This window comes from Tursiops truncatus, chromosome 15 (assembly GCF_011762595.2).
Source record: "Tursiops truncatus isolate mTurTru1 chromosome 15, mTurTru1.mat.Y, whole genome shotgun sequence".
NCBI classification, from domain to species: Eukaryota; Metazoa; Chordata; class Mammalia; order Artiodactyla; family Delphinidae; genus Tursiops; species Tursiops truncatus.
The window spans coordinates 21207993-21224789 of record NC_047048.1 but is presented as its reverse complement, the minus strand read 5'-3'; the positions used below and the strand labels follow the sequence as shown (position 1 = coordinate 21224789).

At 40.6% G+C, this 16797-nt stretch overlaps 1 protein-coding gene across 1 annotated transcript in view; it reads left to right on the top strand.

Annotated features, from left to right (window-relative positions):
* The window catches only part of METTL9 (methyltransferase 9, His-X-His N1(pi)-histidine), a 45167-nt gene that overhangs the window by 10990 nt on the left and 17380 nt on the right, over positions 1–16797 (top strand). Inside the window, exons 2-4 of the mRNA XM_019922010.3 lie at positions 461–651; positions 5329–5538; positions 11407–11591. Coding sequence (XP_019777569.1) covers positions 461–651; positions 5329–5538; positions 11407–11591 — 586 coding nt within the window. The remainder of the gene's footprint in view (positions 1–460; positions 652–5328; positions 5539–11406; positions 11592–16797) is intronic.

The window sequence follows — 16797 nt, the reverse complement described above, 5'->3', positions numbered from 1 at the left end:
GTTAAATCATTGCATTGAGTGACTGTTTTCTTATCTAAAAACAAGGTTAATGTTGGTAGTTATTGCCTTATGTTGAACCCCAGTGAAGGAGAGGCCAACAGTTTTCCTAATCTTGGGGTTCAGGGGGATATGGTGACAGAGTTTTGGGCCAGGAGTCAGAGCACTTGGACGGTGGCCTGGCTCTGTCACTTACTGAGCTGCATGACTCGGAAGCCTCTTCACCCTTCCCCCACTCTTCTCTGCGTACCCTGAAGGTAATGAGAATTAAACCAGGAATTATGTATGAGGAAATACTTTATACCTTATAGGTCATATAAGAGATGATGATTATTCTTAAAGTGCCATGAGATTATAACATTTGGAAATCTTAGATTTAATTTCGTCTTCTATTTTTTGTTTTTGGACTTCTTAGATGACGCTTCAGTTGTATGTTTTCATTTTTTTTCTTCTTTCTTTTTAGTGGTATGCGTGCAACAGAGAGAAATTATGTGAATCACTCCAGGCTGTCTTTGTTCAGAGTTACCTTGACCAAGGAACACAGATCTTCTTAAACAACAGCATTGAGAAATCGGGCTGGCTGTTTATCCAATTATATCACTCTTTTGTGTCATCTGTTTTTAGCCTGTTTATGTCTAGAACATCTATCAATGGGTAAGTGAATCTTGGATACTTTTTTCTTTATCCTTAGGTCTAAAAAAAGAAAAGGAAAACGAAAAGTTACCTTGTTGAGATGTTGACCACCTCTACAGCTACAACACTTCTAGTCAGAATCCTTGGCCCAGTGTCTCAGCCTCTGCAATTATGCTTTTAAAATTCACTATAACTTGATCTTGATAAACAGCCTCATTGGTCTGTATTTCTGTGATGGGAGTCACAGTGCTTCCCACTTTGATGTGCACAGGAATCACCTGGGTATCTGGTTAAAAGGCAGATTCTGAGTCAGTAGGTCTGGGGTGGGACCAGAGATTTTGCATTTTTAACGTGTTCCAGGTGATGCCTATGCTGATCTATTAGAGAGGAGCAAGATGGTTGGAACCATCTTAACATAGGCTGAAAAGTAAGATCTTTGCCTTAAGCACACTTCCCAGGAGCAAGTTTTTTTGGGAAGGATCTAATTCAGCCCAGCAGTGGATGGTGGCTTGTTCGAGTGAAGGGTTCTCCATCTGTTCTTTCTTTCTTTCTTTTTAAAAATATTTATTTATTTATTTCGTTGTGCTGGGTCTTAGTTGCAGCAGGCGGGCTCCTTAGTTGTGGCACGTGGGCTTCTTAGTTGTAGCATGTGGGCTCCTAGTTGCGGCATGCATGTGGGATCTAGTTCCCTGACCAGGGATCAAACCCAGGCCCCCTGCATTGGGAGTGTGGAGTCTTAACCATTGTGCCACCAGGGAAGTCCCTCCATCTATTCTTACATAATGTTTAGACTCACCAGAATTTTGTAAACATTGTGGAATTCTCTATCCCTAGAGTGGGTCTCTCATATAAGTCTATGGAAGAAGCTTTAGGAATATTTTTATCCTTTCTTGGCCAAATTTTCAGACACCGCAAAGCCTAAGAATCCAGAACTCCAAAGAGAAAAGCAGCAGGGCTCAGTGCTTGAAAAGCCTGTTGGACCACTTGAAGCCACTGGCTGGGCCCACTTTTTCTTCCCTTGAGGTTTGGAGCCAGCTTCTACTGAATGTCTGGATCCCCAGTCTATCATCTGGTCCTTACATATGTTTTCAGGAACCATGAGCCGTTTCTCAAGATTTCTTCATTGTTTATATGAAATTGCCTTAAATTTGCTTTAGCAAACAGTTGTTATTTTTGTATTGGTAGTTGAGTTTAAACAACTTGGTCTGACATTTTGTTTCTAAAATTCACGGCATTGAATTTCTGTTCTGTACCATTTATTTTTTCGCTGGGAAAGCAGACAAGTCACCGCAGCAGTGATTTTTAACCTTTTGGGGGCCCTGTACCTCTTTGAAAGTGATATAAAGTAGAAATTCTCTCTTCAAATAGTCCTTACATTCAGCATTTTGCATATAATTTAGGGAGATTTCAAACTCTAAACCGCTTCCCCCTACCTCTACCCTGTTCGCCCCTGGTTAAAATTCTCTGCTCTGGGATTTCACAGTTCGGTCAAAGGGGCAATAAGATTAATAAATCCGTTTTGGCTTATCTTATCCACAGCTCTTCTGCTTTTCTTTTTTAAATAACCCTCATCCCCACCCCTTCATCCCCCCTTGGCACCCCTCTCCCCCAACAAAACAAAAACATCTCTTGCCCTGTGTCCTATTCTCAGCTGGAAGCTTAACTTTGAGCCCATTGGGAATTTCCGTCTATGGCAATGGAAGCTTATTACCACAAGTGGCTGTCTCTTATAGAAATAATTACTATGGTAACCTTTTTTGAAAGAATATTTATTTATTTTATTTATTTTGTGGGTTTTTTGGGCTGCGTTGGGTCTTAGTTGCGGCGTGCGGGATCTTTGTTGCGGAATGCGAGATCTTTTCCATGCGGTGCGTGGGCTCTTTGTTGAGGCTTGCGGGCTTCTCTCTAGTTGTGGCGTGCGGGTTTTCTCTCTCTGGTCGTGGCACGTGGGCTCCAGAGGCCGTGGGCACTGTAGTTTGTGGCACCCAGGCTCTCGCATTAAGGTGTGCGAGCTCAGTAGTTGTGGCTCGTGGGCTTAGTTGCCCCGCGGCATGTGGGATCTTAGTTCCCCGACCAGGGATCGAGCCGTGTCCCCTGCATTGGAAGGCAGATTCTTTACCACTGGACCACCGGGGAAGTCCCTATGGTAACCTTCTTGAATTAAAAAGATAAGGTACTTATCGAAGTCCTTTACTGGGAAGGGGAAGACCAAGTAAGGAGAGACTTGATAGCTGTTTTCAGAGTTTATTTTATAAGGAAGATATTTGTAAGGAGGTTTATCTCCTCTGTAGACTCTAAATCTAGAGAGAACTTAGAGAACGTAGGATGTTTTTTTACACACACACACACACACCAAAAAAATACATCGACATCACTAACTTTGGGAGTTAAAGACAAATTAGAGAGCCATACCTCTCCGTGGTATGTGTTTGCTGGAAACCTTGTACTGAGCAAAAGTCAGTGTCTTGGTATTTTAAGTGGGATAATTCTTCATTGTGTGGGACTGTCCCACACATTGCAGGAAGTCTGACTTTTCTGACCTTGCCTTCTAAGTGACAGTAGCACCCTCAAGTAATTGTGACCACCCAAAACTCTTCCCACCTACTCCCAGGGCCCCTAGAGACCAAAATTCATCTGGGCTTGATGAATTTAGAATTTTTTTTTCTTTTGGCAGTTTAAATCTTTTTGTGTAGCCTCTGTTACTCATGATCTTTGGAAATAGGACAATGCTTCTCTCTCTGGTGCCTTTCAACCTGAGCTCTGACCTCAGATGACCTCTAGCTCTAGAATTTTATGATTATCAGGTCAAGGGTCCTTAGACTCCAAAGAGATGGCTAGGGAAGCATGTTAGTTTACAATTGGGAACGTTTAAGCCATGGAACTGTTTTGCAACTTACCTTTGGTCCTATGGCAAGTTAGCACCAGCATTTGAAACATGTACCCCCACGCCTGTGACCTCTCTTAGCTCTTGTTCTGACTCTGGCTCCCATGTGAAATTTTGTGTAGCTCTTTCAGGAAGTTCAGCTCCTTTTCTCAGTTTTCTTTTCCAGCCTGTTTTCCCACTAGAAGATAGGAACAATTGAGGATTAAAAACAACTTGTCTTTTAGGAGATGTTTTCTCTGGGAGCTAGTTGTATTGGGTGAAAGTCTCTGAGGGTCCCCCCCACCGCATTTTTTAGCATTTCTGTAGGGCAGAAGATTTCCTGCAAATATATTGTTAGATTTGGTTGACCTCTTCTAAGGGAAAGGGGAGGAGGAGCTTGTTATATGAGCTCCATATTTTAATTTTTTCCTGAAACTGGTCTTACCAGGAACACCCAGGTGCACACGTCCTTCCAGTCACTGTGTAACAAACATATTGCACCTTAGGATTATTTCCAGAAAGCAGCAGCATGGCACAGATTTCCCTGCCATTTCCTAGACCAGTGGTTTTCAGGCTTTTCCAGGGTCTGAAGAGGAAGCGCCTCAGGAGCTGCTTCAGGCTGCAGAGAAAGGCCCAGGAGTGGGCTGGCAGCAGCGCTGAGGCTCTCAACCTCATTTCAGCAGCAGTTCTCCTGTTACATTTTACATTGTCGATGAGTAACGTCTGCTTCATTTAAAGAAACGGTTCTGCTGCTTAAAGGAAGTTTGAGAATCCCTGCCCTAGACAGACTGGGATTTGAGAGCTAGAAAGCAAGTTCTAAATAGGGAGTGCATTTTATTTCTCAAGATGATGCTTCCTCAGGACTTGGTTTGATCTGTAGCTGCTTTTAGGAGAGCTCTCTCTGATCTCCATTTTAACTCCTCTTTTTTCAAAGGCATTACTATGCTTTAGATGTTTTTTAGGATTTTTCGAAATAATAGGACCCAGCCAATTGTATAACATACAAACTGACACAAGTATGAATCTACTTTTTAAATGCAGATTAACTGATATCACAAGGACCACTCTTCCTCTTTTCTCTAGTGTCTCTTAAAAATCTAATACCTAGAGCTACTTTTTATACTCATTGTTCAGTTTCATATTCTAAATGGCTTTTTTCCCCTATTTTCTTTTTCTGCTTAGTGTTATTGGCTAGTGTTGTGGTCTGATCCTGTTGGCCTGTCATTTTTTTAAACCGATATACATGTTTTCTATTACTCCTTCCATCTTTCCTTCCTATTTTGACTTAAATTCTTCACATTCATCTTTTTTTTTTTTTTCTTTGCGGTACACGGGCCTCTCACAGTTGTGGCCTCTCCGGTCGCGGAGCACAGGCTCTGGACGTGCAGGCTCAGCGGCCATGGCTCACGGGCCCAGCCGCTCCGCGGCATGTGGGATCTTCCCGGACCGGGGCACGAACCCGTGTCCGCTGCATCGTCAGGCGGACTCTCAACCACTGCGCCACCAGGGAAGCCCCACATTCATCTTTTAATTTCTTATATATTTTTTCTTCCCTTCCCACCTTTTATTCCTCTCCTTTCCCCACTCTTTTTGGTGTATTGTTTGCAGCCTCAAAGGCAGACGATGATATCTAGAGGTGTTTTCTTATTTTATTAACTTTGCTTTTTAATCATAAATCATATAGAAGATATATATTTTCATCGTATAATCGTATAAAATAAACATTGTGTAAGTTCAGAAGGCTGTTGGTGTTGAGTCACTACTTTGTGTGGATGTTGGGTGGAAGTGCTTAGCTTGTATAGAGTCATCCATTTTTGTCCTCTTTTCTTTTCCAGGTTGCTAGGAAGAGGCTCAATGTTTGTCTTTTCACCAGATCAGTTTCAGAGACTGCTTAAAATTAATCCAGACTGGAAAACGCACAGACTTCTTGATTTAGGTGCTGGAGATGGAGAAGTCACAAAAATCATGAGCCCTCATTTTGAAGAAATTTACGCCACTGAGCTGTCTGAAACTATGATATGGCAGCTTCAGAAGAAGAAATACAGGTACAATTTTTAGACGTGGTTTAGAGTATATTTCTTGGTTTTAGATGTATTGCTTCTTGAGATTATATTATTTAAAGAATATAAATCAGAAACAATTTCCATGATGAGGAATTAAAAAAAAAATCTTTCCATATTACAGTTGACTCTTGAACAATGCAGGGGTTAATTCACGTATAATTATAGTCAGCCCTCCGTATCTGCAGTTCCTGCACATCTGCAGATTTAACCAACCATGGACTGTGTAGTATTGTAGTGTTTACCTTTGAAAAATATGGGCAGTGTATAAGTGGACCCAGGCAGTTCAAACCTGCATTGTTCAAGGGTCAACTGTACAAGTAAGTGGAAATTGAGAGAGAAATCATCTTTCCTTGGCAGTGTTCTTCTGAACTAGAGGTTTTGGCGCTGTAGGAAGGAAAAGGGTGGGTGAGAGACAGCTTGGAGAAGAGAGATCATACGTAGGGACTTGTTCCCTAATTTGAATCTGGCATTCTCAAATCTTGTTTTTTGTTTATTTTTTTAATTAAAAAAAGCTTTTTAAAAATTGTGGTAAAAATATGTAACATAAAATTTACCACTTTAACCGTTTTTAAGTGTACAGTTCAGTAGTATTAAGTATATTTGCACTGTGGTGTAACCACCATCACCATTCATCTCCAGAACCTTTTTATCTTTCCCAACTAAAACTTTGGTACCCATTAAACACTGATTCCCCAGTCCTCTGTCCCCCTGGCTCCTGGCAGCCACCATTCCACTTGCTGTCTTTGTGAATTTGACTATTCTAGGAACCTCGAATAAGAGGAATTGTACAATATTTGTCCTTTTGTGATGGGCTTATTTCATTTAGCATAATGTCTTTAAGGTTCATCCATGTGGTAGCATATGTCAAAATCTCCTTTCTTTTTAAGGCTGAATAATATTCCATTGTATGTATATGCCACATTTTGTTTATCCATTCATTTGTCGATGGACACTTGGGTTGCTTCTACCTTTTAGCTATTGTGAATAATGCTGCTGTGAACATGGGTGTACAGATATCTGTTTGAGTCACGGCTTTCCCTTCTTTTGGGTATATACCCGGAAGTGGAATTGCTGGATCAAATGGTAAGTCTGTGTTTAATTTTTTGATGCATTGCCATACCTTTTCCACAGCAGCTGCACCATTTTACGTCCCATTGCAATGCACAAGTGTTCCATTTTCTCTACAACTTCACCAATACTTGTTGTTTTCTGTTTTTTTGATAATATCCATCCAAATGGATGTGAAGTGTCAAATCTTGGTTTTTAGACCATCTGCTGCTTGAGAGACTTAGGAGGAAGGTTATTCTTAATTCAGTATGGATTCTATTGAATGGGGGAAGACGGTGCTGAGTATGGAATGGGGGAGGTGGAGGTAGAGCCTGCTTCCTTCTCTGATATATTTGAAGCTGGGCTTAGGCTTAGAAAGAAAGGAGAGAATTATGTACTCCCTCACTTTCTTACCCAGCTAAGTTCCTAAGTAGGAGACTATCTTAGGAACAGACTAACCCTAGAGACAGAGCATTAGCATAGCTCTTGGAGCAGGATTAGATTTAAATTTGGGCAAAACATGGACATGTTTAGCCTGGGGAAGAGAAGACCAAGTAGGAAGGAGGGGAAGGGAAGATTACTGTAAATGAGTATTTAAAGGGATTTATATGGAAGGAGGCCCACCTACCCCGGGCCATGGCCGTGCTTGTTTGCCTGACATTCAAACCCTTCTGAGACTAAGTGCCCAAAAGGAATTTTCAGTGAGACTTCAGATGTTTGAATTAGTGATTCAGTATATGTAGAGTTTACATGTTATGTTACCTGATAAACTTGTACACCACATAAAAAATACTTAGTTATTGGGAATTCCCTGGCAGTCCAGTGCTTAGGACTCGGCACTTTCACTGCTGTGGCCCAGGTTCAGTCCCTGGTCGGGGAACTAAGATTCTGCAAGCTGCGTGGAGCGGCCAAAACAAAACAAAACAACTTATTTTTCTTTCCCTAATAAATATTTCATATGCCAAAATCTGTTTGCAGTTCGATAGGGAAGTTATACTGGTTGACACTCTCTTCATAATATTATTAGTATGAAATAGAAACGTATTCACAAAAGTGGCAACTTTTGGTACAGTTTGACATTTTAATGGGCAAGCAGTATCTTACTAAGTTTAGGGTTCGCCTAATCCATGATGGCAGGGCAGACTTTTAGCTTCCATGTTTTTTTTTTTTGGCTTCTTTTTGGGAGGTAGCTGTTTTTTGTTTCTCTTCAATATCTGGGCTCATGAAAAACTGGCTTTTTAGTAAAGGTTCTGGATGTCATTTTTGAAATAAACCCATAAAACAGAAAATGGCCAGGCTTTCCCTCTGTTTTGCCAGGATATTATTGTTTATGCCAGAAAACCTGATTGTAAAATTTAAGGATGTGGCTTTGATTTTTAAAACAAAACAATAAATTTTCTCTACATTGCTGGTATTTTTTTTTTATTTAGGATTTATCAAAATACTGATTGCTTTGTTACTTCTCTAAGGAAAATGTATTTTAAATCCCCCTGAAGGTAAACTATTACTTAACTCACTTTCTTGAAAATAATAACGCCCTGAACGGACGCCTTTCTTCTAGGGTTAGAAATGCTGTTTTGGAAGAGCCATAGACATTTAGGAAGGAATTATACAATTACTTTTTGATTGTGTGTACTAATGAACAGTTCCACAATTCAAATGACAATAAATAAAAACTGTTGTTTGGCAGGAAGAAAATTTTGGCAGCATGGTTACCTTCCTTAGTCTGCTTTACCAAAAGTTAACGTGAAAATTTGTTGACATGATCTGAATGGTGGTTTGTAGATAGTGGAGGAAACAAGTGTGTGGCAAGATGCGGACTGGCAACGTGGACGGGTTTGGAATTAAGTCCGCACGGGCAGTTCACGTGTGGGTAGTTCAGAAGGAGTTGCGTATACATTTTTGACACCAGAGAACAAAGATCTTTAATGTAAATTTGAAAGATACTTGACTTTAATCCATTATCTATAGGTTATCTTGATCTATAGGGATCTTTCTTGAAAGGAAAAGAAAATATTGTGGTTAATTCTATTTCTCGTGTTCATATCCTCTTTTCTTTTTTAACAAAAAGATACTGGAGACTGAAGGGATGGCCATTCACTCTCAACCCACCACCCTGGAAGCATTTATTCAAGGACTGATTGTTAGGTTCTTTCTCACCTTATATGGAGAGAGCAGGTTCATTGACCTGAATAACATACTAGGAGAGTTTCCAAGTTGTAATTTCTACTCTGCTAGAGATTTACAGTGTGACCTTGGACAAGTCACTTCTTTCATTTTTCTCATAAGAAGAGGAAGATTCTAACAACTTGTTAGGATTCCTGGGCTAATATGCAGTTTGAGTGGGGCTGATAAATACGTCTTCATCAGTGGAACTGAGTTTATAAGTAGAAATCACAAAACAGAAGTAAAGATGAAGTTGGACCTCTATAGGTATAGTTTTAACTGTCCCGATATTAAGGCTATAATTTTCTGTTATGAGCATGTGTTTCTGTCTTTCAAAATTACCAACATGGAAACTACCTATCCTCAAATAATTCTGAGATGGATTTAGTTAGATTATTCTAGATATTTTTTAAAATACATTTATTTATTATTTATTGGGTCTTCGCTGATGCGCGCAGCCCCTCTCCAGTTGTGGTGAGCGGGGGCCCCTCCTCGTTGTGGTGCGCTGGCCTCTCATTGCAGTGGTTTCTCCCGTTGCGGAGCACGGGCTCGAGATGCTTGGGCTTCAGTAGTTGTGCCTCGCCGGCTCCAGAGCGCAGGCCCAGCAGCCGTGACGCACGGGCCCAGCTGCTCTGCGGCATGTGGGATCTTCCTGGACCAGGGCTCGAACCCATGTCCCCTGCATTGGCAGGCGGATTCTTAACCACTGCACCACAAGGGAAGCCTGTATTATTCTAGATTAAAACATGCTGATGATGTTGGGTTCTGCTTCGTTTTAGATCAGGCCTAATTTTTTTTTTTTTTGGTTTTTTAAATCAAATATATAATTTGTCTTTTGCAAGTTTATGAATTTAAATTGGCTGTTTGGCTAAGGTATTAATATATAAATAGTCTTTCTTTTTAATTGTTCATTTCTGCTTTTAAAATGGGAATTGATGACATTTTTATCCTGAAAGTAGAGTCTTCTCTCTAGTTTAAATGAGCTAAATACAGCTCCTAAAATCATCATTGCAGTCACAGTTTCGATACAACAAAGTGATTTTGGAGCTCTAATGCCCTAATTTCAAGCAACAAAGAAATCTGACTAGCTCCTTGAAGTTTGTCAGTTTTGCTTTGGAGGAGGCTTTAGTTTTTAAAAACATCTAGATTGAGGGATTCCCTGGTGGCGCAGTGGTTGAGAGTCCGCCTGCCGACGCAGGGGACACGGGTTCGTGCTCTGGTCCGGAAGGAAGATCCCACATGCCGCGGAGTGGCTGGGCGCATGAGCCATGGCCGCTGAGCCTGCGCGTCCAGAGCCTGTGCTCCGCAACGGGAGAGGCCACAACAGTGAGAGGCCCGCGTAGCACAAAAAAAATAAATAAATAAAATTTAAAAATCTAGATTGAAAAGAAGATGCACCTGAGCAGTTAGTGTTTCTTTTTATTCTGCTATACAAAAATGCTCTAAAATGTCATTATACTGAGTTTTCCTAAACAGTCCTCATTATGCTTCTAGAATTTTCTAAGATATCTCTATCTGCTGAGCGTGATCAAAGACTTGTTTACCAAAGGTCCTTTTTCCTGTTTCCTTTTCCTCCTGTCTCTATCATAACATGCCTCACCTACCACATTCTGATTGGTATAACCAAGCAGGAGTGAGTAATTTATAGAATTGCCTTAATGGTGTGGCTAACAAAGCCTCTTGATATAGGGTCTCCTCCTCTCTGTGAGTAAAACATTGTAAAGGACTAGAAATGTTCTTAGGGCGAGAGAAGACAGGGAGGAGAGAGAGGGAGGGAGAGACTGATTGTGTTCATGAGATACTGAGGGCTGAGAGTGCTGTGTTAACTATGTTCTTCGCTTACTGTTTTAATAGGATGTCCTGTGCTTTATCTTTTTCTATATAGTTATTTAGAGATGAAGATTCTAGAATATGAAATAGTATCTCTCTCCTGGGAATAGAGATGTGCTCAAAAGACATAAATGGAAATTATCTTATACCACTCCTAGCCATTCTTAAAAATAGGAGGGACCCTAGGAATAGAAAACATGAATATATGATGTCTTCTACGATTACATTCCAGTGAATGTAAAAGTAGGATTCTTTGTTCATTAACTGATGTTCAAGAATTGGATGCCCCAGTTTCGTAACCATTTTTTTTTTTTTTTTTTTTTTTTTTTTTTGCGGTACGCGGGCCTCTCACTGTTGTGGCCTCTCCCGTCGCGGAGCATAGACTCCGGACGTGCAGGATCAGCGGCCATGGCTCACGGGCCCAGCCGCTCCGCGGCATGTGGGATCCTCTCGCACCGGGGCACGAACCCGCGTCCCCTGCATCGGCAGGCGGACTCTCAACCACTGCGCCACCAGGGAAGCCCCTCGTAACCATTTTTATCATCTTATATCTTCATATTTATTAAACATACTAGTTCTTATAAAGGAAATTTTGCATGTTTTGAGATTTGGAAATAGGAGAATTGCTAAATTTAAAGAAATATGGTTGTTTACTTTCGTATGGCCATTTTATTATTGCAAATATAAATTATAAATGAAGATTTTTGAACTTACTTTGATTTAGAAGACAAAATTAAAGTCTTTACTGGCATCTAAGTATTTTTAAAGATGTCTTTAAGAGGGTTTGTATCTTTCTGATTTTTCCAGAGTACTTGGTATAAATGAATGGCAGAATACAGGGTTCCAGTATGATGTCATCAGCTGCTTGAATTTGCTGGACCGCTGTGATCAGCCCCTGACTTTGTTAAAAGATATCAGAAGTGTCTTGGAGCCAACTAGAGGCAGGGTCATCCTTGCTCTCGTCTTACCTTTTCATCCCTATGTGGAAAACGGTAAGTGTGGCCACCCACTTACCAGCCTGTTATCCAGAATTGGTGCTTATTGGTATTTGTGATTCTGTGCTGTGCACAATTAGACATGGACTGGTATTTCTCAGAATAGCCTGGAATTTAACAGAGTACAGTTAACCCATGTAAAATACCACCTTGGTTAATGTTCGTCTTAATGTGGATTTTATAGAACTCTGGTACTCCCTTTGCAGTGGTAAGAATTAATACTCAGATGGATCTGCCTGCTCAAGATTGAAAGCCTAAAATGCTTTTAAATGGAGCCTTAACCACTAATTTATTAGCTTATGAGCTGAGTCAAGCAATAAATGATGCCTTTTAATCTACCTGAATATACCTGCCAAATGTTACAGCTGTTTCATATTTTACGTCTCTCGTCCCAGACTCTAGTAATGATAAATGCTGTTGTTATCCATTTTTTCCTTTTGAAGACTATTTGTGTCCCAGCATGTATCATTTCTTTGACGTTTGGTGTTTTGATTGCATGGTCTTGCTCTTCAGCAACACTGAACGAAGAATATCTCAGAAGAAATGGTTTGATTTCATATTGCTTCACATTTACTTTTGGCCAGAGACATTCATTCATACTTGGTTTTCGCTTATGTGGTTTGCATTTTAGATCATGTTGAAAGTTATGACTTTAAACCTCTTTTGAATTTTCATAAGTTATTGTACAGTCATGTAAAAATTATTATATGAGTAATGCATGTTAATATTTTTAAATCTTTACTTTTTCTTTTTTTTTTTTTTTTTTTTTTTGCGGTACGGGGGCCTCTCGCTGTTGTGGCCTCTCCCGTTGCGGAGCAAGGCTCTGGACACACAGGCTCAGTGGCCATGGCTCACGGGCCCAGCCGTTCCGCGGCATGTGGGATCCTCCCGGACCGGGGCACGAACCGGTGTCCCCTGCATTGGCAGGTGGACTCTCAATCACTGCGCCACCAGGGAAGCCCTACTTTTTCTTTTTTACTGCCTTGTTCAGCTTTGGGTTCAAAAACTCTAAGAGCTTGTAGACATTTTTAAGAAATCCATTAGTATTTTGTAAGCATTGTAGTTATCAAATACCTGTGAGAGTCTGTGTCTTAAGGGATAACACTGAAGTTTGCTTATAACTGTGGATTTGTGTTGCCATTCACTTGCTCCTTCTTTTCTTCTTATTTTTTCTCCCTCAGGTCTTAGCCCCTTCTGATTTCGTGCTTGTCTTAACGTTTGCCGAATGGTTTTAGGTTTGTGTTGATGGTGGGGAAAATGGAGAATTCTTTAGACATAGGAGGGTGGGAAGGAGAATAGATAGAATAGATGTCCCCTCCCCCATCTAACTTCTCCATTCCTGTGTTGAATCCTTTTGTCATGGTAAAGAAAAAAACTGCTATAATGTGTGAGTGCCCATATAGTGCATATATGTGTTGTATAGGGGAAAACCTGGTAAATGTTGTCCTTGATAATTTAGCAGCCTGACCTTGTTTCAGTGCTGTTCCCTGTGTAACTAAACCTCGGCTCCATCTCACTGCATTGTAGTCACTAGTCATCAGGTTGTAAGGTCCAGTCTTCCTGTGTCCTGTTGGGCAACCACACGATGGAACTTTAATGCTACTTCCTGACATAGCAGGAGGTGGAAGAGCAGGGGAAAAAACATCAATCTAACCATGAATTTTATTTCCTTGTGGTTTTTTTTTTTGTTTGTTTGTTTTTTGTGCTACGCGGGCCTCTCACCGTTGTGGCCTCTCCCGTTGCGGAGCACAGGCTCCGGACGCGCAGGCTCAGCGGCCATGGCTCACGGGCCCAGCCGCTCCGCGGCACCACGTGGGATCTTTCCGGACCGGGGCATGAACCCGTGTCCCCTGCATCGGCAGGTGGACTCTCAACCACTGCACCACCACAGAAGCCCTCCTTGTGTTTCTGACACTAAAAATTGAAAAGAAGTTAAACTGGACAAGAGGGCAGTCTCTAGTAAGGCCTGAAAACGAGCTCCTTGATTGTGGTTGCACAGTTGCCTGTTGAATCCAAGGAGTCTGGTGTGTGATACACAGCAAACTGAGCAGCGGAGCCTTGTTTGCTGTGGGTGACCTTTAGTGACCTATAAGTTTTGTAGACCGCTTGTGGCACTCTATTATTGCTTCCTTTCTCTAAGTCACTAATTAGATCCTGATGATTTCCATGTGACACTGTGTGAAGACCCAGGAGGTGCAAAGTGATCTTGCTGTGAGTTCATGTATATGGGGCTGGTTTAAGGATATGTGAGTGTACTTTACACACTTGGCTCAATTTATTTTTTAACAAAAGCAGTTGTAGATGAAATGATTACTTGTGTAATTTTTTTTGATTTGTCTTGAAGTTGAACCACAGCAATTTTGTTGCTTAGGTTAATTTAGGGAAAAAAAATGCAAAATGTATCTTTGTAATTTCAGTTTGTTTGGTTTGCTGACCCAATTCTGGTTGGGGGTTATTAAACCTAGTGAGAATTGTTTTAAGCATCAAAAAGGGGCAAAGTATGTAATCAAGAAAAGGAGACTTATTTTGCAAAAATGAACATTTAGTGATGTTTAATTTTTCAAAATTGTAATTTTTATGAAAAGGTAATTCATGGTCAGAAAGAGTTCAAGCAGCTTGCAAGAGAGTATAAAAGGAGGTTTCTTATCCACTCGTTACACAATCTTGTTCAGGTTTCTTGAATAGTTTTCTAAAGATAGTCTATGCAAATATGTGTGAACATGAAAAAATTGATTCTATAATTAAAGCCCATTATAAATAGTTTCATTGCCCTTTTCCTCTCAAGCATGTCTAGGAAATTATTCCTTACTAGTGCGTAAGTATCTACATCCTTGTCTACGTGTAAGCAGTGGTGTGCTGGAGCTGGTTTTACTGGCTCAGGAGAGCTGATTGTTATCTTGGCAGGAATTTAGTGAACTGGTTGTTAAACTTGGCCATTATTGAAATTGACCTCAATGGGAGTACTTACACCATGGAAATTGGCACACTCCACAAATAGTCTCTCCCTTCTCCTAGCTGATTGGTAAACCTTTACCAGCACACTGCTGGGCATTTGGTAACTTTACTAGAGGAGGCCTCTGTTGACTTATTACTTTTAGACACCAGCAGTTTGCTTTATAAATATTTACAAGTGAAATGAACATTCTTAGGCAAGTCTTTTGCACACGTGTAAGTAGGTATCAGGATGTTTTCTGCTTCAAGAAACAGAAGGAGCAACTAAAAATAGCTTTTAAAAATTAAGAGTTTATTTTAGAAAAGTGATTTCGAGGTTGGTTAATTCAGTGATGAAAGTGTCCACTGAAGCTCAGAACTTGCTTTCATTTCTTCATCTTCAGTGCGTTGACATTCCCCTCGCAATTACAAAATGGCTGATGCAGCGCCAAGCATCATGTGTAGGCGTGACAGAGTCTTGGAAAGAAAGAGGCATTTTCTCCCATCCTTTTTTTTTTCCTAAAGTGATGGAAACCTTTTCCAGAAAGCTCCCTGGCACATCGCACTTTTTCCCATCGGTAAGGATGGGGGCACATGCCCTGCCCAGCCAACAACTGGCAGGCAGGTTAGGACAATTGTGCTGCAGGTCTGGGGAGGGAGTCTGCCCTGAGCATATTTACACTGTGAGACTGAGCTTGCGGTGAAGGTGGGAGGGATACTCTTATGGCACAGAATATCTTTATCATTTAAAAAGTGTTTACTGAGTGATGCTGGAGATAAATGAGCGAAAAACATACAAATATCCTTGTCCTCATGGAGCTTATGTTCTAATGAGGAAGACAGACTGTAAACAAATGGCATGTTGTTGGTGATAAATGTTATGGAGAAAAATAAACAATAAAAGCAAAACAGGGGCTTCTTGGAATTGGGGGTTGGCTTTGGGCGCTATAATTTTAAAGAGGGGGGCTCAGGGAAGGGCCTCTCTTAGAGGGTGATGTAGGGAAAAGGCTGAAGGAAGTAAGGTTTATGGTTATCTGGATGATACATTTCTAGGAGTGGAACTGCTTGTTAAAGAGTGAGTTTTCCAGGGCTTCCCTGGTGGCGCAGTGGTTGAGAGTCCGCCTGCTGATGCAGGGGACACGGGTTCGTGCCCCGGTCCGGAAAGATCCCACATGCCGCGGAGCGGCTGGGCCCGTGAGCCATGGCCGCTGAGCCTGCGCGTCCGGAGCCTGTGCTCCGCAACGGGAGAGGCCACAACAGTGAGAGGCCCGCGTAATGCAAAAAAAAAAAAAAAAAGAGTGAGTTTTCCAAATAGCTACACTGTGATCCTAACACCATTTATTGAGTAATCATCTTTTCCCCAATGCTTTGAAATGCCACCTAAATCATAGACTAAAGTCCTATAATGTGTTTGGTTCTGTTCTCTGAAGATTTATCCTTCTATATGTGTACCAATACCAAAATACTTTAATTACTGTAGCTTTATCATGCTTGTTAGTATCATAGCACTAGTCTTTCTTAATCAGTTTCTCTTAGATTTTTCTTGGCTTATTTATTTAACAGATCAACTTTAGCACTAACTTGCCTAGTTCCCCTATATTTATCGGTTAATTTAGGGAGTATTGAGTGTTCTTAGCTAATAATAGGATGTCTTTCAATTTATTCAGTTATGTTCATTAGTAACAAAATTTTCTTCATAAATGTCCTGCACAAGTTTTGTTAGATTTATTCTAATGGTGTGTGTGTGAGATATTATAAATAGGAATTTTTCTTCCTTCATGGTTAAAAAAATAAAAAATTTTCCCAGCTTTATATAATTGGCAAACATTTTTTGTATTTAATGTGTTCAACATGATGATTTAGTATACAGTATACATTGTGAAATGATTGCTGCAATCAAGTTAATTAGCACATCCATTACCTCACATAGTTACCTTTTGTGTGTGTGTGTGTGTGTGTGTGTGTGTGTGAGATGAGAACACTTAAGATCTATTCTTTTAGCAAATTTAAAGTATACAGTTCAGTATTATTAACTGTAGTCACCAGGTGGTACATTAGATCCACAGAACTTTTTCATCTTATAACTGAAAGTTTGTATCCTCTGACCAACATCTTCTTATTTCCCCCACCCACCAGCTCCTGGCAACCAACATTCTCTTCTCTGGTTCTGCAAGTGTGACTTGTTTCAATTCCACATATAAGTGTGATCATACAGTATTTGTTCTTCTGTGTCTAGTTTATTTCAGTTAGCATAATGTCCTACAAGTTCATC